A 21,658-nucleotide genomic window follows, 5' to 3' on the forward strand; every position below is an offset into this window, starting at 1 on the left:
TGTTGGAGTTAAAACCTGATTTTCTTTATTTCAGAAAATAATCTGTGATAGAATTTTTGCCATATTTGGTTGTATATTTATGGTTCTTGTATGCACATATTTTTAGGATCCAAGCCTAAATACTTTAAGGGTATAACGGCATCTATCTATACCCCGCTGTACAAGAAATAAAAAAATCTCTATTTTTCATTAAATTTTTTAAAGACACTAGTTTGTAACGGTTTTGGTATAGCCGATTAAACAAAGATAGAATCCTTTTATCAATTTGTAAAAATGTTCTTACCAAGAATTAGACTAAGGGCGTATCCAAATGGAGCTTGACACCAGACGAGCCCTTTCCCATAAATTTCCTCCGCAGTTCCACTGATGTATCCACCTCCAACCCAAGTAGCTGAAAACAAGTTAAAAATATAATTATATTAGTTGTGAAGAACTTTTTGATAGTTCAGGACACCGAAGCTAAAAAAAATTACACTATTTACGTTAGAGTTTCGTAGTACTTCTAACAAAAGCTTTTTATTGTTCTAATTGAACGAGCAGTCTTTCGGAAGTTTTTCTTAAAGAATTGGGACAAAATTCAAACTTCAGAGTAAAGAGCGAGGTGTTGAGAAGGATAAACACCCTTATATACGTAATAATTTCTGTTCATTTTAAGTTTTAATTTTGCTCCTTACTTTCAGTTGAAAAAACGTGTTTTTTTATTTAACTTTTGATTGTTTTTTAAGTAATGCCAGGAAATCTGGCTACAACTCCACGGATAAATACTTTAGCCCCACATATTTAGTCCAACTAGCAGAAAATAAGCCCCTCCTCCCCGCCCAAAAAAATGTATGCAAACTTCACAATAATAAATACTATGTGTAAACAATGGGTAAATTTTGTAACTTGAACTTTCCCCCACGGGCTGTAGGAAAAAGTCTTCAAGTTTTTGGTCACTTAAAAAGGACTCTGGACCTTTTAGTTTCGTTCGAATAAGCCCTCTCGATATTCTAAAACAACTTGGCCGATACGATCACCTATGGGAAAAACAAACAAAAAAACATAAATAAACACGCATCCGTGATCTTTCTTCTGGCAAAAAAAAAAAACAGATACAAAATTCAACATTTTTTCAGATAGGATCATGAAACCTCTATATTAGGGTTCACTGATACGCTGAATATAATGTTGTGATTAGATTAAGATTCTATGACTCTTAGGAGGGTTTTCCCCCCTTTTTCAGAAATCAGGTAAATATTCTCAGGCTCGTAACCTTCGATGGGTACGACTAAACTCAATGAAGTTTGCATATTTAAAATCAGCATAAAAATTCAATTCTTTTGCTAAATCTATTGGCATCAAAACTTCGTTTTTTGGAGTTTCGGTTACTATTGAGCCGGGTCACTCCTTACTTATAGTTCGTTACCACGAACTGTTTGATATAGAATTTTCTGTTTTTTCTTCTGTTATGAAATAACTAAAAAATTAAAATCGTAAGAAATAAACAAAAAAAAATTTTGGTAATGCAGGAATATAATCGACAAGGGTTCATAAAGGGTAAAAAATTAATTTGTCAAAAGTAAAGCTTAAATAACTTATTGGAATTTTACTTATTGCATTATAGTTTTAAGTCCATAATCGCAAAGAATTAGGTGCGGAGCTCCCAAAATTATTACACTGTTTTATTATTTTAAATTATTCAAGCAGTTTGTAGTCATAATTGAGATAAAGGAAAAATTAGTTTGAGTATGTTTGGAATTGAAAGAATAGGTTAGATTAGAATAAGTAGCTCGCTGAACCCCTCAAGTTTACACAGTAGCCGTCAAAATCTTGCCGATAAAGTTTTTTCCTGAAAAGTATCAGTTTATTTCCAAATTTAAAATTCCAAAATTCTGTAGTTTTCTTCACTTTTCCATATTTTGAAGAAAGGAATCTCTAGCTAACCCCTCCTTAGTGGATACCCATAATATAATACTAAAAATAGTTAGATCAAGTTATACCGACAATAATCTGCTCAGGTCAAATTTAATATATGTGTGTGTTTGAGTTTACATGAAAGGCCAAGTTCCAAAACAAAGAAAAATAAAAAAAGATGATAAATACATATTTAAAATAAGATATCCTTAATAGCTATTTAAATTGAGATCCCATTGTTGATTCTCCGCATGTTGAGCAAGATCGTGTTGAGATCTAGATTGTGTTTAGTCTGCGCTTCTGATTAATAGTTTTATTTTGCTTTTAGAAGAAATGAACGATGTAACACCATTTGAAAATATTTTCTTAATTTACCGACAGTCTGGCTAAAATTATCATTTTCTTTGTACAGATTTTCCCCAGTAACTCTTGAATTAAAAATTTTTTTTAATGTTTCTCCAGATCTCAATTGAAAGCACCTCGAAAAAATAAATGACACTTCTTGAAATCCTTGAAAGTGCATTACAACTAAAGTTATACCGGATTTTGCCATTTGGACAGCTTACCTAAGGTGTATATCAAATTATTTTAAGTCTGTCAGATTTGTATTCTTTTTCATAAAACTAAATCTATCCAATAATGGTTAAACTTTTGTTTTCCTTCTGAACAGGCAAAACATGTGGTATTCTTAGAACTAAGAATAATAAAATTTAGTTTAAAATATGAATAAGCAAGAATAAAATGAATAATTATAAAATAAATAAAAGAGAAATAAATATGAAATAAACATTGATAAAACACAAAATAGGGTAGAATAAAAATACCAAAAGAGATGCAAACCTTGCTTTACCAGTATTAGCAGGTGCTAAATATAAGTTGGTGCAGCCATGAAAGAATCACAGCTTTTCAAGCAAAAGCTGCCCCAAAGTATAATTTTTCAACAAAATTTTCTTGCAGTAGGAGTCTCTTTAAGCCCCTAACCCAATAATAGTGGTTATAAGGATCATTTCCAGAATTTATACCTACTTAAGTCTCATCTATCCTCACAAAACGTATTGGCTGTCACACCTTTTGATATGGACAAAGTTTGATACGACGATGCTGATCACGTTTGCTGCGCATCGATACTTGTCGTAGTGCTGATTGGGTTTGCTGTACAAGCCGTTGTGACAGAGAAGAGGGTCTTAGCACCTTTATGATAACGTTGGCACCTTTTAGTTAGCACCGTTGACTAATAAGCCAAGAAACCTTCTCTTAGCATATATATTAACACAAAAAACATTTCTTACAATCCAAAGAACAACCCTGAATATGTATCAGTAAGATACTTTATTAATTATTTCTTAATTCTTTCGTGCGCACTTCCTCATGAATAAGGAATTTTTATAAATTGCAAAATAACAAATAACAACTGAAAAATGACAATGGAACCAAAATCAAAGAATAAATTATAGCAGAAGAATAGTTGAATGAAAAAATTAAACAGATTAAACGTGGATTTTTCCAATGTCTTTTAAAATTAAATTACTCGGTAAAATCAAAGTTGTTCCTTGGCCTAACGTTGTATGATGTTAACACAATTTGTATTATACCAAAAAATTGCTTTAACGAGGGATTTATATTCAAATACGTCCCCCCTCTCCTCGAATGGTAAAATATGGGATTTTTTGGTGTGTAAAGCAAAAAAGAAAATAAATTCTTTCATAGCTGAGCTCCTCACCCTCTTCAAATTGCTTTACTATTTAGCGCGTAGGCCTACGAACCTTATGCCATCATATAATAAGGCACAAATATTGCAAAAGTCCTATCTCCTATAATTTTGCAAAATATCTACCCATGAAAAACTATTGTTTTTCGCGAGCTCTTTGGGCCGTAGTGTTCAGTTGTACGGTCCCAAGATGTACCCCAATATCTTTTTGCTTCTCGTTCTCATGGAAAATTATTTCCTTGTTTGAATTATTTTTAATTAAAACAGTGTAAATACCTGTCATCGTGAAGATTCCAACAAATAAGCCAATATTTCTACCCGCGAGCATTACCTCTTCTTCGCTTTCTGATCCACTTTCTCTCTTCCTTCCGGCCCATATTCCAACAAATAGAATTAGTAGGTAGAAAAATATTATTGAGATTATTCCTCCTATATTAATCATTTTGGATCCTGAAAAAAACAGTATTATAAAAATAAGTAGCAGTGAAAATATATCCGACACAAAGAATTAATAGGCAGAACAAAAATGATTGAAATAGTTCCACCAAATTTAGTTAGCAAAAATTTTAAAAGGTTTGACGGGGTTTTAAAAAGAAAAAGACGAAATCAGACAAGAAGAATTAGCAGGTTGAATATGTGCTTATAATTAATCGTATTATGTTAATCATTTTGAATTTGAAGGAAAGAAAATTCTAAAAAAACAATAGAGCGAGATAAAAAAATCCTCATCAACATTAGCATGAATAAAATATCATTGATGTTATGCCTCCTGTATTTGTCCTCTTGAACACTTAGGCAAAAAAAGAGAAAATTCTAAGAAGGCAAAGAAAGAAAGAAACAAGAAAACGAATTAGTAAGTGGACAATACCATAACAGGAGTTTTGCAATGTTACTTATCATAATATAAAAATAAATTAAACTATTTTATGTTGAATTTTTTTCCCGGGAGGGGAGACATGTGAAAAAGATATTCTTTGCAAATCGATTTTTCTTCTAATCACAAGATAGCTTACTTTATAATTATTACTTATATACTTGGTCTTTTTATTGCCTCTAAACACGAAAAACCTACGTTTTTCTGAGTAGCATATATCAATTTGTCACACTGGCTGTAAAAAATACTTCGTTTAACGGAGGCTTTGAAGAGCAATCTCATGCTTGAAAGACCTTCCTTACTCTATTAACATAAGTAAAATAAATATTTATAATCTTCTGAAAACATTCTTATAAAAAAAAATGCCAGTGAAGCTTCAGTCTTGTAATTTTTTACAATGTTGTTTCTATTTAATAAAGACAAGTTCATTCTTCAAATTTTAGTTCTATTCTGTAAGTATTAACTTGCATTTTATTTCAAATGCAAGTAAAAAAGCAACATTAAAACTTTGAACGAACAGAAACTATTCCGTATATGAGGAAGGATGCTTCCTCCTTAGCCCTCCAGTTTTACGATACAATTTTACAGGAGTTTAAAAGTACTTCTTATTCCAATTCAACTTCACTTGTCTTTTGGCAATTCTTCTTAAAGAATTTAAACCTTGCGCAGAAAAAATACGAAATTTTGCATACTTGTAGATTAGGGCTTGAAACCTCTACAATAAAGTTATCTGATATGATGAATTCGATGACATATTTTTATCAGCTTTAGTCGAACTTTTGAGGGTGTTTCTCAAAAATTGGGCACTTTTTCCCAGGGTCATAACTTTTCTTAAGTAACTTACAAGTCAATAAGTTTTATATAAATGGAATCACCTAAAAAAACACTATTCCTTTAATGTAAATATTGTTACCAAACTCCTTTTTAGAGGTTTGGATACTTTAGCATGAGTCACTCTGAACCTACAGTTCTTTACCATGAATTGCGTAACATAGATACATAAAACCCAATAATTTCATTGAAATTCAATATAAACTTCCTTGTATCGTTTACCCTTCCCTCCCAGGGATGAGAGAGCCAATACGACATGCCGCTCTATACCCTTAATAGCTCAAGATTCTTCTCCTCGAGATTCTGGTTCCGCCTGAGCACAGAAGATAGTTAAAGCGCTTGAGCATAATAGTACGGTGCGTCGAAAAGGGTCCACGTTGAGACATGTGTATATTTTTTCTATTGAGATATATTATTCTATTTTTTCTATTCTTCCAATAATCGAATTATTGGCCAAGTAAAATGTCCTCCCCAGAAAAAGCTTCATGGATGGAATTCAACTTAAGCCTTCGTTAATTTCTAACAAAACCTTATATAAAGCACGAAGTGAAAACTACCCTCTTTAGTTGATTAAGTAAATAAAAACTAGAAATAACTTTTTTTAAATGAAAGGAAGGAATAACATTAAAACGAACAGAAATTACTCCGTATATGAAAGGGGCTTTTCCTCCTCAACGCCTCGCTCTTTACGCTAAAGTTTGACTCTTTCTCTTAACTCTACTTCTTAAAACAGTAAAAAACCTTAGCGTAGAGAGCGGGGCGTTGAGGAGGAAAAGCCCCTTTCATATACGGAGTAATTTCTGTTCGTTTTAAGTTTTAATGTCGCTCCTTACTTTCATTTAAAAAACTAGTTTTTTTTATTTAATTTCTGGACGTTTTTTAGTTAATGCATGTTTTGATCTTGGCTCTCGGCACATAAATAATTAAAACGAAATTTGCATATTAATTTATTTGGCTAAATGGCTTTCTTGTAGTTTTAATCGGAAGATTTTGAGAAAAAAAAGAGAGGGAGGAAACCTAGTTGCCCTCCAATTTCTTGATTACTTAAAAAGGCAACTAGAACTTTTAATTTGTTTACGAACATTTTCATTAGTAAAAAAAAATATACGTAATTTACGGATTAACTTACGTAATGAACTTCTATATTCGCATGTTTTTATTGCGTATTTGAGGGAGTCCACCCCTCGTCGATACCTCGCTCTTTACACTAAAACTTAAATTCTGTCCCAATTGCTTAAGAATGACCCTTGAATCACAAAGCCCGTAGAATAAATAGTTGAAATTACTAAAAATACTTTAGCGTAAAGAGCAAGGTATTACGAGGAGGTAAACCCCTCATATGTACAATAATTTCTGCTCATTTTAAGTTTTAATGCTGCTCCTCACTTTCAGTAGAAAAAAACTTTTAATATTTTTTTTTTCATTGCTTTTTTAAATAATGCTAAGAAATCCTGCGCCCCCTTCATTGAAAGTCTCTTCCCCCATGAGAAGCTTTTCCATGGAAAGATCTTCCCAGAAACCCCCCCCCCTCACCTCAACTCTCCCTTCCAAACCAAAATAATCCCCCTGACAATGTCCGTACATTTCCGAGTAACCATTACTATATGTAAACACAGGTCAAAGTTTAGCGACGAAGACCACACTGCCTTTCCATAACAAACAAATACAACGTAGAAACAATAGGGAAAGTTTTTTCAAGACAATGGAAATTATTTATGTAGATATTTCGGCCCTATGTCCAAGGGCCGTCTTCAGCACAATACAATACTATATATATATATAAAAGAACTTACATCAAATTATGAGAATTAAAACTGAATATAAAAACACTTATTAAAACAAATTTTTTTTTAAAAATATAGCCCTAGCATCCTTACTTCAGCGAAGTTCAACCAGGACTGGCGAAAAGAATGAAATGAAGAAATATAAACTCATTCAAACTAAAGAGAATAAAATGATTAGATGCAATTTCTTAAAGCTAATCTTGCTTGTTTAGCAGCCTGTCTCAAAGGCCTTTTCGTAGTTGGTTCAGTACTATTATAAATTGGTTTAGTAAAATATTTTGTTAGATCATTTTTAACTAAATTTGAGTATAAAGAATTTAGTGAGTATTCCCCCAAGTCCCTGTTCAAAGAAATATTTTTATTGATTTTGAGATTAATTTCAATTGATTCTCGAACCACCTGTTTTATTCCCAAATCATTACTAATGAGTGAAGAGTTTTCAAAAAGTATCATGTGGGACGGATTATTAAAAATATGCCAACCTAGAGCAGAATCAAAGGAATTGTTGGAACCATTTGAAATTAAGGCCTTGTCTATGTCATTTTTATGCTGATGTAACCTTTTGTCTAGATTCTGATGGGTCCTGCCGACATAGTATTTTCCGCAATCACAGGGTATTTGATAGACCCCTCTTTGGCGAGTAACTGGGGTCTTATCTTTACCCGAATTTAAGAAATTGATGATTTTAAAATTATTAGTAAAAACTACGTACAGATTATTTTTTGTGCAAATATTTTTTAATTTTGTTGTAATCTTTGGGATATACGGAAGATAGACAATATTTGAGGGCTTATCAATAGCCTCACATTGTGAAGTATCTTCTTCGATTTTACAAGAATGTCTTTTTATTCTACGGCTAATTATTTTATTTACAAAAGGAATGGGGTATCCATTACCAAAAAGAATATCTCTGATAAAATTTATTTCTGCATTTATATATGAATGGGAGCAAATAAATTTTATCAGAGATATTCTTTTTGGTAATGGATACCCCATTCCTTTTGTAAATAAAATAATTAGCCGTAGAATAAAAAGACATTCTTGTAAAATCGAAGAAGATACTTCACAATGTGAGGCTATTGATAAGCCCTCAAATATTGTCTATCTTCCGTATATCCCAAAGATTACAACAAAATTAAAAAATATTTGCACAAAAAATAATCTGTACGTAGTTTTTACTAATAATTTTAAAATCATCAATTTCTTAAATTCGGGTAAAGATAAGACCCCAGTTACTCGCCAAAGAGGGGTCTATCAAATACCCTGTGATTGCGGAAAATACTATGTCGGCAGGACCCATCAGAATCTAGACAAAAGGTTACATCAGCATAAAAATGACATAGACAAGGCCTTAATTTCAAATGGTTCCAACAATTCCTTTGATTCTGCTCTAGGTTGGCATATTTTTAATAATCCGTCCCACATGATACTTTTTGAAAACTCTTCACTCATTAGTAATGATTTGGGAATAAAACAGGTGGTTCGAGAATCAATTGAAATTAATCTCAAAATCAATAAAAATATTTCTTTGAACAGGGACTTGGGGGAATACTCACTAAATTCTTTATACTCAAATTTAGTTAAAAATGATCTAACAAAATATTTTACTAAACCAATTTATAATAGTACTGAACCAACTACGAAAAGGCCTTTGAGACAGGCTGCTAAACAAGCAAGATTAGCTTTAAGAAATTGCATCTAATCATTTTATTCTCTTTAGTTTGAATGAGTTTATATTTCTTCATTTCATTCTTTTCGCCAGTCCTGGTTGAACTTCGCTGAAGTAAGGATGCTAGGGCTATATTTTTAAAAAAAAATTTGTTTTAATAAGTGTTTTTATATTCAGTTTTAATTCTCATAATTTGATGTAAGTTCTTTTATATATATATATAGTATTGTATTGTGCTGAAGACGGCCCTTGGACATAGGGCCGAAATATCTACATAAATAATTTCCATTGTCTTGAAAAAACTTTCCCTATTGTTTCTACGTTGTATTTGTTAGGTCAAAGTTTGTAACTTGCAACCCCTCCCATGGGGACTGAGGGGGAGTAAGTTGTCCCCAAAGACATAGTTATTAGGCTTTTCGACTATGGTGAACAAAATGGTTATCTCAGTATTTCGATCCGGTGACTTTGGGGGAAAATGAGCGTGGGAGGGGGCCCAGGTGCCCTCCAATTTTTGATCACTTAAAAAGAGCACTAGGACTTTTAATTTCCCTTAGAATGAGCCCTCTCGCAACATTCTAGGACCACTGGGTCGATACGATCACCCCTGGGAAAAAAAAAACAAACAAAAAAACAAATAAACATGCATCCATGATTTGTCTTCTGGCAAAAAAATGCGAAATTCCACATTTTTGTAGATAGGAGCTTGAAACCTCTACAATAAGGTTCGCTGATACGCTGAATCTGATGGTGTCATTTTCGTTAAGAGTGTATGACTTTCAGGGTTTTTTTCCCTATTTTCTAAAATGAGGCAAATTTTCTCTTGCTCGTAACTTTTGATAGCTACGATTAATCATGATGAAAGTTATATATTTAAAATCAGCTTAAAATGGGATTTCTTTTATGTAACTATTGGTGTCAAAATTCCATTTTTTAGAGTTTCGGTTGCTATTGAGCCGGGTCGCTGTTTGATCTTTTTGCACAGCTTACCCAAAAGTTTTTCTGAATTTAAAGCTGTTTTACTTTAAAAAAAAAATTAGATATTTTTTTGTTATTTTAGAAGAAAATTATTTTTCAATTTAAGTCATACACTTGTACAAAAAGGGGTTTTATTATTATGAATCGCAAGGATAAATCTGTTTGTCTTTCACGCCTCACTTGTTACTTTCTTAATAGAAAATGTCTTAATTTTCCCAGTGAGGGCTGTATACGAAAAAACATCAGAAAATTACTAGCTATCACCTGCAACGCTTTCCATGTTTTGCCTAAAAGTTTTTCCCATTTACTTTTCCAAGTTTCTCCAAAAGAAATTGCAACATAATTCAGGTCACGCACCCATCCTCTTGAGCTCTTTTGCTCATTCCGAATTTCATTGATAAATCAATTTATCGGACTTCTTTACTAAATGTTCTTTCAATGACAACCTTTTGTCTTACTCGTTTAGAACAAATGCCATCTAGCCTTGACCTTAAAAAAGAAAAGAAAAAAAAAAGGCAGTATGCAAATTCTATTTGAATTTTCGTGTGTCAAGAAATTTTTATTTCACAGTTGCTAAAAATTTATAGATTCTAGATTAACTGAGCTTAAGCCATGGAATGTGTCAATTATACGGGGGGAATTCTCAGCGAGGGGAATCTCAGCGAGGTAAAAACTACAAAAAAACTAAAAAGAAAAAAAACTAAAAACTAATAAAAAAACTAAAAAACTAAAAAAAACTAATGACTGAAAAAAAAAACTAAAAAAAGGAAAAAAACTGAAAAATAAAGGAGAAAAAGAAGACTTAAAAAATAAAAATAAAAAAACTAAAAAAGGCAAAAACGACAAAAAAAACTAAAAAGAAAAAAAACTAAAAAAGCTAAAAAAGGTAAAAACCAAAAAAAAACTAAAAAGAAAAAAACTAAAAAAACAAAAAATATATTTCATCATATACAAATTCAAAAACGAATGTATATACAGACCGGGACACAGGGAATATAAATGACGACCGGGACACTCAAAGAGAAATTACAGACTGGGACATCGGGACACAAATGACGACTGGGACGTGTGTGTCGACTGACGTCATGTTTGTGTGTCGACTGACGTCATGTTTGTCGACTATAAATGACGACTGGGACACAGGGACACAACTACAACGGGGACACCGGGGGGCACAGGGGGGATATATAAATGACGATGGGGACACAGGGAATGTCTGTTTGGCAATCACCATCAACAAAGCTCAAGGGCAATCATTAGAATAATGAGGTATAGATCTGACTACGGATTGTTTTTCCCATGGACAATTATATGTTGCATGTTCAAGAGTCGGTAAACCTGACAATCTATTTATATGTACAGACAATGGGACAGCGAAGAATGTTGTATATTCGCAAGTTTTACGTAGTTAAAAACATATATATATATATATATATATATGTATATATATATATATATATATATATATATATATATATATATATATATATATATATATATATATATATATATATATATATATATTCACAGGTGGGACACAGGGACACAACTACAATGGCGCATAACTAATATGGCGCGTAACGACTTACGCGCGCGGGGGGGCTTGGGGGGTTGGCACGAAGCACCCCCACCAAATAGGTGTTGGGGTGGCGCGAAGCACCACCCCAACAGCTAGTTTAATATATAAATGGATTTTCCCATTCAAGAATTATATAAATCCAGGCCAATTCTTTTTTTTCATATCATTAGAGCACTTAATTCACACTGAATTTATATCACATTTATCATTGTTTTAAAATAGTCTAGGAGACCGGAAAAATTTCTCAGCTTTTCCTAGGAGCATTTTGTCTAAGGATATACATAAGATTTTCTTGTATATTCGGTGGATAGTTGATTTTTATGGCTTCAGTTTTGCATATAGTCCAGCAGATAATATTGTGTGTAGAGGTATCTGGAGGTTTTGGAATTTTTTTTCACTTTTTGATAAAAGGATTTATCTTTATTGAGCTGTTATTTGTATGCCATGAAAAGGCAGTGTGGCCTTCCAAAATAAATAAACTATTTTATTTCATAACAAGAGTAAGAACTCATATGGCATTTGTGACGAGGTCGAAAGGGCCAAGAGCCTTCAGCCCCCCAGATGGTCGAATCGGGGAAAGGACTGTTATTAAGTCAATTTGTGCAGGTCCCTGACATGCCTACCATTTATCATCGTCCTAGCACACCCAGAAGCACCGAATTGACCAAAGAACTGGAAACCCCCCCCCCCAACTCCCCCAAAGAGAGCGGATCTGGTCCGGTTATGTCAATAGTGCATCTAGAGCTTGCGCTTATTCTCGAATTCGCCAAAGCACTAGAAATTACCCCAACTCCCCCAAAGAGATCAGATCTGGTCCGGTTATATGAATAACGTATCTGGAACTTGTGCTTATTCTTCCATGAAGTTCCATCCCGATCTCTCCACTCTAAGCGTTTTCCAAGATTTATGTTTCCCCCTCCTTACCCCCCCATGTCACTGGATCCGGTCGGGATATAAAAAAATAGATCTTTGACACGAGATACTTCTAAATATCAAATTTTATTAAGATCCGATAACCCGTTCGTAAGTTAAAAATACCTCATTTTTTCTAATTTTTCCAAATTAACCGTGCTTCCACTCCCCCCAAATGGTCAAATTTGAGAAGCAACCAATTCTAATTTAATCTGGTTCAATGCTCCATACGCCTGCCAACCTTCATCGTCCTAGCCTATCTGGAAGTGGCCGAACTAGCAAAGCTGGGCCCGACAGACAGACAGACAGAGCGACAGACAGACAGAAATTGTGATCGCTATATGTCACTTGGTAAAACTAAAACTAAACTTGGTCAAACTTATCAAACAGTTCGTGGTAACGAACTGTAGTAAGGAGCGACCCGGCTCAATAGTAACCAAAACTCTAAAAAATGGAATTTTGATACCAATAGCTACATCAAAAGAATCGCATTTTAATGCTGGTTTTAAATATATAAGTTTCATCAAGTTTAGTCTTACCCATCATAAGTTACGAGCCTGAGAAAATTTGCGTTATTTTAGAAAATAGGGAGAAAATAGAAAAACACCCCCTAAAAGTCATAGAATCTTAACGAAAATCACACCATCAGATTCAGCGTATCAGAGAACCCTACTGTAGAAGTTTCAAGCTCATATCTACAAAAATGTGGAATTTTGCATTTTTTGCCACAAGGCAGATCACGGATGCGTGTTTATTTGTTTTTTATTTTTTTTTTTTTGTTTTTTTTTTTTTTTTTTTTTTTTTTCTCAGGGGTGATCGTATCGACCCAGTTGTCCTAGAGTGTTGCAAGAGGGCTCATTCTAACGGAAATGAAAAGTTCTAGTGCCCTTTTTAAGTGACCAAAAAATTGGAGGGCACCTAGGCCCCCTCCCACGCTAATTATTTTCCCAAAGTCAACCGATCAAAATTCTGAGATAGCCGTTTTATTCAGTGTAGTCGAAAAACCTTATAACTATGTCTTTGGGGACGAATTACTCCCCCACAGTCCCCGTGGGAGGGGCAACAAGTTACAAACTTTGACCTGTGCTTACATATAGTAATGGTTATTGGGAAGTATACAGGCGTTTTCATGAGGATTTTTTTGGTTGGGGGGAGGGGTTGAGAAGAGATGGATATGATGGGGGAACTTTCCATCGAGAATTTGTCATGTGAGAAGAAAATTTCCATGAAGGGAGAGCAGGATTTACTAGCATTATTTAAATAAAAAAACAATTAAAAAATAAACGTGAAAAAGCTTTTTCAGCTGGAAGTAAGGAACAGTAATAAAACTTAAAACAAACAGAAATTATTACCCATATGAGGGGCTCACCTCCTTCTAATACCTCGCTCTTTACGCTAAAGTATTTTTAGTAATTTCAACTATCTATTCTACGGCTTTTGTGATTCAGGTGTCATTCTTAATGAATTGGGATAAAATTTAAGCTTTAGTGTAAAGAGCGAGGTACTGACGATGGGGCGAATCTCCTCATATATGTAATAAAAACATGAGAATACAAAAGTTCTTTACGTAAGCTAATTTATAAGTTACGTAAATCTTTTACCAATTAAAATATTCGTAAAAAATTAAAAGTTCTAGTTGACTTTTTAATTAACCAAAAAATCGGAGGGCAACTAGGCTTCGTCTCCCGCTCTTTTTTTCTCAAAATCATTCGATCAAAATTATGAGAAAGCTATTTAGCCAAAAAAAAAATATGCAAATTTCGTTTTGATTATTCCTCTGCGGAGAGCCAAAATCAAAACATGCATTGATTCAAAAACGTTCAGAAATTAAATAAAAAAAACAAGTTTTTTTAACTGGAAGTAAGGAGCGACATTAAAACCTCATCAACGCCCCGCTCTTTACGCTAAAATTTTTTACTGTTGTAAAAAGAAGAATTGAGAGAAAGAGTCAAACTTTAGCGTAAAGAACGTGGCGTTGATGAGGTAGCAGCCTCTTTCATATACGAAGTAATTTCTGTGCGTTTTAAGTTTTAATGTCGCTCCTTACTTCAAGTTAAAAAAACTTGTTTTTTTTATTTAATACATTTAGAACCAGCATAAAAATGCGATTCTTTTTATGTAAATATTGGTATCAAAATTCCATTTTGTAGAGTTTCAGTTACAATTGAGCCGGGTCACTCTTTATGACAGTTCGTTATTACGATCTGTTTGACATAATATATACATAATAAAAGATTAATATAAATAATAAATTTAAAGCATAAGGTATTAAAGACAAACAGAAATAAAAAAAGGATAAGTTTTTCTAGTGAAAGTAAAGAGCGCTATCAAACAGTTCGTTGTAGCACACTGTAAGTAAGGAGCGACGTGGCTCAATAGTAATCAGAACTCTAAAAAGTAGAATTTTGATAACAATAGATATATAAAAAAGTCGGTTATTCTGCAGATTCCAGATATATAGGTTTTATTAAGTTTAGTTTTACCCATCAAAGGCTACGAGTCTGAGAAAATTTGCTTGATTTTCAAAAAAGGGGAGAAACACCCTCTAAAAGTCAAAGAATCTTAATTAAAGTTAAACCATCAGATTCAACGTATCAGAGAACCCTACTATAGAGGTTTCAAGCTCCTATCTGTAAAAATATGGAATTTTGTATTTTTTGCCAGAAGAAAGATCACGGATGTGTGTTTCCCCCGGGGTGATCGTATTGACCCATATGTCCTAGAACATTGCGAGAGGGCTCATTCGAACGGAAATTAGATGTTCTAGTGTTCTTTTTGAGTGACCAAAAAGATTGGGGAGGGGCAACTAGGCCCCCTCCCACGCCCCTTTTTTGCCAAAATCACCCGATCAAAATTTTAAAATATCTATTTTATTTAGCATAGTTGTTCCAATAAATAGGCATTTAAAGATAAAATGACCCTCCCCTCCCAGAGGCCTGTTGAAAAGTCTTTAAGTTATAAAATTTGTCCATTGTTTACGTATAGTATTTGTTATTTGGAAGCATACGTTCATCTTTCGGTTGGGAAGACGAGAACGAATTTTCTGCTAAGGGATTATGTACTGAGAGATTTTTCATTGGGAGGAAAGCTTCTAGGGGGTTAACTTTTCAGGGGAGATTTTACACTAAGAGAATTTGCCAGAATTTCTATATGAATTTTTTTATTTTTTGTATGTGTCTTGCTTTCTCCTTTCCGACTCAATTTTACGCATGTGTATGCTAAGGGTAATTTGAGCTATCCAGAGGAGAATTTCGTGGGAAGGGAGGATTTTACCATGGAGACGGAGTTAAATTTTCTGATACTACTTAGAAATTTGATCAGAAATAAAAGCAAAACTAATTTTTCCATTTCAAAATAAGGAGCAACATCAAAACTTAAAACAAACATAAATCATTACGTATACGAGGGCGTTGACCCCTCTGCAAAACCTTACTCTTTATGTTAAAGTTCGGATTTTGTCCCAATTCTTTAAAAAACATAAATGTTTTTAATTATTACAATAAGAAACTTTTTCGAAAGTATCGAAAAACTTTAGCATGAAGATCTAGGTGTTGAGGGGGGGCTGACCCCACTCATATACGTAATAGTTTCTGTTCGTTTCAAGTTTTAATGTTGCTCCTTACTTTGAGTTGGAAAGACTAGTTTTTTTTTTATAATTTGAACTTGAAATGAGCATAAATTATTCCGTATACCAGGTTCTTTTTCCTCGGCTCCTCCTTTTTACGCTAAACCGTTTTTTTTTTTTTTATCTCTAATGATTTCATAAAAATGCTCAAACACAAATAATTTAGGGATAGGATAAAAACTATTTTTCACAATGCATCAAGAATGAAAAACTAAATTGATGCGCCTTACCCTCATACAATAAATTTTTCAGTCCGAATGCTTTAACAGGCGCTCAGTAAATAAAACACTTGCAATCGCCCAACTGTATTGTCTCCATTCATAAACAAGGCCGGATTTAAAGCTTTTACGCTACTAGGCTCAAGAGTTTTTACCGCACCGTTTTTACGAGATTCTGGGGGAAATCCTCGAAGATTTGGAGGTAGTAGAACCACTGAACACAGCACAACTAATTAGCAAAAGTAGCGAAAGAGAGAGGTGATATCGAACTCCCAGCTGCTGTTCTTGGGAGATATCTGATAGTTTATAAGTTGCCACGGAATTCTTGTTTTGTTTTAAAATAAGTTTCAGAGAATAAGTATTTTTATGACTAGATATTGGTATAGTGAATCGGTATAGTGAATAGGTATTTTATGAATAGGCAATTTTTCAATGAATAGGTAGCGTAACGGAGGAGTGGCCACTCCTCCGTAGCGGAAAAGTTATATTAGGTAGCGCGAATAGGTAGCGCAAAAGTTATCGTCAACTTTGACGATAATTCACATCAGTTCAGTTTTCGCTTAGAAAACAATCATTGACTGATAATTTATTGTGCCCATTTGATTTTTCCGTTCCTAGGCCTAGGCCTAGGGGGCCTATTGTTAAATCCAAGCCTGCTTCTACGTTCACTATATACAACTTCACGTTAACAAGGGGGAGGGATTGAGGAGAGAGTAGCACCTCATATATGAAAGAATTTGTGTTTACGATAATTTTCAATGTGGCTATTTGCTTTAACTGAAAAAAACTTGCTTTTTTACTTTTTAGATACAAATCCAATTCACTTCTGTACATTTTAGAGAGAATGTTCTACTTACTGCAGATCACGTACACATCCGATTAAGTTCCTTAGCGTATTCTAAATTGAATGAATTAATCAATATATCTGACTTGTTCTACTTACAGCTTTTCTAAGGATAATTACTTTTTGTCTTTAGCTACTTAGAAAGAATACTGATAAGGCAGTAATCTTTGGTCTTCAAGGATACAGTAATGACCTTGGTTAATTAGATGCTAATCTACGAGTGGAGGACTCATGCATAAGAAATATTGTAAAGAGACAAAAATAGCTACAGTAAGCCCATTACAAATCTACTCAATATATGTTTTTTTATGATGCGGAATGTTCTTTCTGTTTTCTTTTTAGAAAAAAAACGTTTGCTTAGGCTTTAGTAACTTTGTTACACACGTCGGGGAGAAAGGTGAGATTTTGGAGAATAGACGCTTGAGAGGAGCATAAATTTGGGGAGAAAATGAGTGAGCCATATGATAATTTTAATAATCCTGTGGGGCAATTCTAAGAATTTTTAGGTTTCGAAGGGGTGCAGGCCTGAATTACATACTGATTGTTGAAACGATTGCAGTTATTTTGCTTCGACTCTTTTACAAGCCAATAATTAATTTGAAAATGATACGTGATTCTCTAGGTGCTATAAAGTTGGAAGTAACAGCATCGTCAGAGAGTGGATATGAGATCAGTCAGTTGGTTTCGATGGTAACGAGAGAGTAAGCGTTCTTTTCTCTTTTTCATTGGGCCTGAATGTAAGCATCTATATCGCGTAATAGAGATTTTTTGCAGTTAGTAGATTTCATTAGAAGATGACAGATTTTAAACGCAGTTTGGACAGTGTATCCAGTTTTGTCTCGCGTCTCAGAGACAGAGTTGGAACTTCCAGGAAATGGAACTTTTAATGCTTCTGGTAATTAATTTTGAAAAAGAAAGTTTTTCTAAGGGAAATAAAGAGTGAAGTTGAAACTTAAAATGAACAAAAATTACTGCTTCACAGATTATCTAATACACATCGATAAAATAGTGCAATTAAATCAACTGATAAATTTTCCCTATGACTAGCAGTTTACTGAAAACACCCAAAGGCCAGTATAAAAAACAAGAATGCTTATTTAGGAATCGAAAGTGAGTAAAATGTCTAACAACAACGATACCAATAGACTCGATACCGATGTGCCCGATACCACGTAGAGCCCTTCCCCAGGGACTAAGGAGAGCAATAGCAGTAGTGACGCCACACTGGTTTTAGTATGACAAATAGATACTGCTCTTTTCTTCCTTTAATTAATTAAGTTAAACGGTGGCCCCTTAAAAACCCAAATGTCTGTTACTTAAATGGGAAAGTTTTCTAAGAGATGCAGGTACATGTTACGTCATAGGGAATGTTTTCTAAACGATGCATTTGCTAACTGGTTAAAAACCTAAAGGTGTAGGGAAAACATTCAGAGGCCCGCTAAATCTAGATTTCTTTGGTTGTTACGTAATAAGGTTTGGGGCGTTATATAATAGAGAGCTTTTTTCTTAAGAACTAGCAAGAACCAGGAAAAATCCTTTAGGGCCTGGTGAAGAGGAACCTTTAGGACGCCAGACCTTAGCAACCAATTCTAACAGGGGCCCCTAGTGAGCAATTCTACTGGGGCCCTAGCATTCAATTTCACTGGGGCCCTAGTATTCAATTCCATCAGGGCCCCTAGCAACCAGTTTTACCGACAAGGATTTTTTTTACAATATGTTTAAAGACGTTTTTCAGGATGTTTCAAGAAGTTTTTCAAGATTTCTTTGGTTGTTATGTAATAGTGAAATTTTAACTTATGTTAAGGGTGACGCAATCTCGCGTGACGTGCTAGAGGTCAGGGGGCCATGGGGAATCCCCGGTTGTATGTGTGGGTAGTCACATATGGAGTGTTATGTAGTGATGACAGACACGTGGGTTGTTACATACTACTTTAAGAAACTTCATTTTCCATCACTAAATTTTTCTCAAGGAATCTTTATGCTCTTATGGTTTTTGACCCCATTAGGATTTGAAAAGGCATTTTCATCCAAAGGATTGGAGTGTTAACCAAGTGAGCTATGAAAACCTGTCTAATATTTCACTTGGCTTATACATCACCTATTGCACGCAAACAGAATCCCTTGTTCATGCATAATAAAATTATAAGTGGTTTGTATGTTTCTAACCCTTTCCGCATGATTACAAAAGCGTCCCAATCATGTTCATTTTTGTTACAACAAATATACCTGCTTGTTACAGCAGTATTCATGTTCTGAAATGACCTAGACAGGTTAAGTTATATAGCAGATGTTACAAAGCATAGGATTTAGATATTTCATTGCGTAAATTATTTCTTATTGAAGTTTTATCCTCGTTCAATAAATCTAAAGAATAATAACTTTTCTTCATGCAAATTTTATTAATAAAAAAAAATTAAAAAGCATTTTTAAAACACAAAGAAAAGTAAAACTCAACAAATGGAAAAAGAAAACTTGAAAAACCCTGATATAGAATAAAATATAAGCAAAAAGAATCATGAAGTAAAGAAATATAGGGTTTCTAGAAACCAATTCCAGATTGGAGGATTGAAATTAGAGCTAATTTTCAGCTCTTTTAAGAGCTATTTCTGAGAGCTTTTAATGAAAATGCCGCGTTTCTTTGGGCAAAGACTATGCATCCCAGGTTGACAAGCCTACATTTAAATAAAATTATCTCTTCACATTTTGCAAAACCTCGTTAGAGTTCAAATTAAGCTACATTAAGATCTTTTTGAGGCTTTTGATGAAAATGCTTCGTTTCTTTGAGCCAAGACTATGCACCCCTGGTTGAAGTGCGCCTTTGAATAATATTTCCTCATAAAATTTAAAATAATCTTGTTAGAGGTAAATTTAAGCCACATTAAGATATATTGGGGCCTTTTAAAGAAAATACCTCGTTTCTTTGAGTCAAGACGATTCATCCCCGGTTAACAAGCACATATTTGAACAGTATTTTCTCTGTAAATGTCACATAAACTCGTTAAAAGTAAATTTAAGCCCTATTAAGATATTTTCGAGGGTTTTTAATGAAAATACCTGGTTTTTTGACTGAGCATTAAATTTCACTCCCCTCTCAGGAAAAATTTAACATATCTCAGCTTAACTTTAAGCTCTAGATCATGTTAGTCAGAACAAACAATGCACCTGGCCCTGTGGAATCCATGTGGCATCTGTCATTAACTCTCATGAACTTTCAAACTTTTTCTCAAGAAAATAATCATGTAGATCAAAATTGACCATTGTTTTTATTTGAACAATGGAAATTAGCATTTCATTGATAGAACGTAATAGTTCAAGGCAATTCACGCAACTTAGAATATAAAACATAGCTTGAACGAGCCTCCTCGTTCAAAAAATCACGGGTAAAATAATAGGGAATTCATCTGTAACAGTGAAATTTATTTAAAACGTTAAGTCTCTCGGTTTAAAACTCTGTATCCAAGGGTCATCCTCAGCAAAGGGAATTTATTAATAAAATATTACTTTTAAAATGTGACCGTTAAACTTAAGACCAAAGCATTATAACAGGGCCAGGCTCATTGCTTCAAGAAAGTTCAATCACGACTGAAAAGAAAACTAGACGAAACAAGGTAATTCACTCAGGTAAATACAAATCAAGAATATATTTTAATGCAATTCTTGCTTTTTTTTAACGGTTAATCTAGAAGGTCTTTTTGTGACAGATTCATCAGTATTGGGTATTGGTTTTGCAATATATTTATTAAATCATTTTTCGTCAAATTTGTGGATAAAGCATTGATGGTGATATTGATATGTTTATTTAACTTTAACAACAATTTACACACAAAAATTAATATGATTTGCCCAAAGCCAAACGGTTCACGTCGGGTGAATCAGGTAAAAAATACATACATATAACATCTTTTAAATTTTCTATAATAAGAAAGAAAGAAAAGAAGAGAGAAGAGAAAAGAAACAAAAAACTATAACATTTTGTTTAATGTAAAAATAACAACAATAATACTACAGGGGCAGCAACTACACATCATATCCATGCTCTGGGGTCAGCCACGCCAACTAACAAAGGATTAAAACTTAATTGAAATCAAATATTCTTTAAAACGAACAAAACTAAAAATCATACTTGCTTAATAGTTTTTCTTTAAGTTTTCCTTTAAGATCACTAGAATTTCCTATCTTCTTCATACCATTATCTAAGTTATTCCATAGCTTTATACCCTTTGTAATAAAAAAAACGTGGACCTGGCAGAAACTTAACGTGGAGGGTAATAATCAAGAGAAACCTAAGTATATAAGCTGGAAACATATATTTAAGTTTACAAATCATCCCCAAATTGCACAGTAAAATTCGAGATAAGGTTTCAATATGAGATCGGAACCTGAGAGTGTCATTTATACGAACGCTAGACACTTTACTACCTTTTGACGAGCAATGACGAGCTGTATCCATGGATAATCATCTTATGTTCTCAAATATATAAGAACAGTGATCTTAGTGGGGTCATTCTTCAGCTGATTCACTGTCAGCCGTCTTTAAACTTCATTTAATGATTCTCTTACACTCTCTAGGAGCAACCGCTGGTACTTTGCGATCACCACTAAAGAAGTATTATCAGAAAACATAGGCACTCTAGCTGCACTATCCATTTTGACGATGTCACTAATTCTTGTTTCCGATTTACTTAAAGACTTGGAAGATCATTCCCAGAAATTGAAAACAACAATGGTCCAAATACCTAACCCTGT

The 21,658-nt window shown here is 33.6% G+C and overlaps 1 protein-coding gene across 4 annotated transcripts in view; it reads right to left on the reverse strand.

Annotated features, from left to right (window-relative positions):
• LOC136036009 (high-affinity choline transporter 1-like) overlaps nt 1–21,658 on the reverse strand; it is a 103,336-nt gene that overhangs the window by 60,867 nt on the left and 20,811 nt on the right. For all 4 annotated transcript variants that reach the window (XM_065717928.1, XM_065717929.1, XM_065717927.1 and 1 more), the window contains exons 2-3: nt 3,878–4,051; nt 284–391 (exon numbers count right to left, since the gene is read on the reverse strand). In XM_065717928.1, the coding sequence (XP_065574000.1) occupies nt 284–391; nt 3,878–4,043 (274 nt within the window). In that variant the 5' untranslated portion in view covers nt 4,044–4,051. The remainder of the gene's footprint in view (nt 1–283; nt 392–3,877; nt 4,052–21,658) is intronic.

Source organism: Artemia franciscana, chromosome 15 (genome assembly GCF_032884065.1).
Source record: "Artemia franciscana chromosome 15, ASM3288406v1, whole genome shotgun sequence".
NCBI classification, from domain to species: Eukaryota; Metazoa; Arthropoda; class Branchiopoda; order Anostraca; family Artemiidae; genus Artemia; species Artemia franciscana.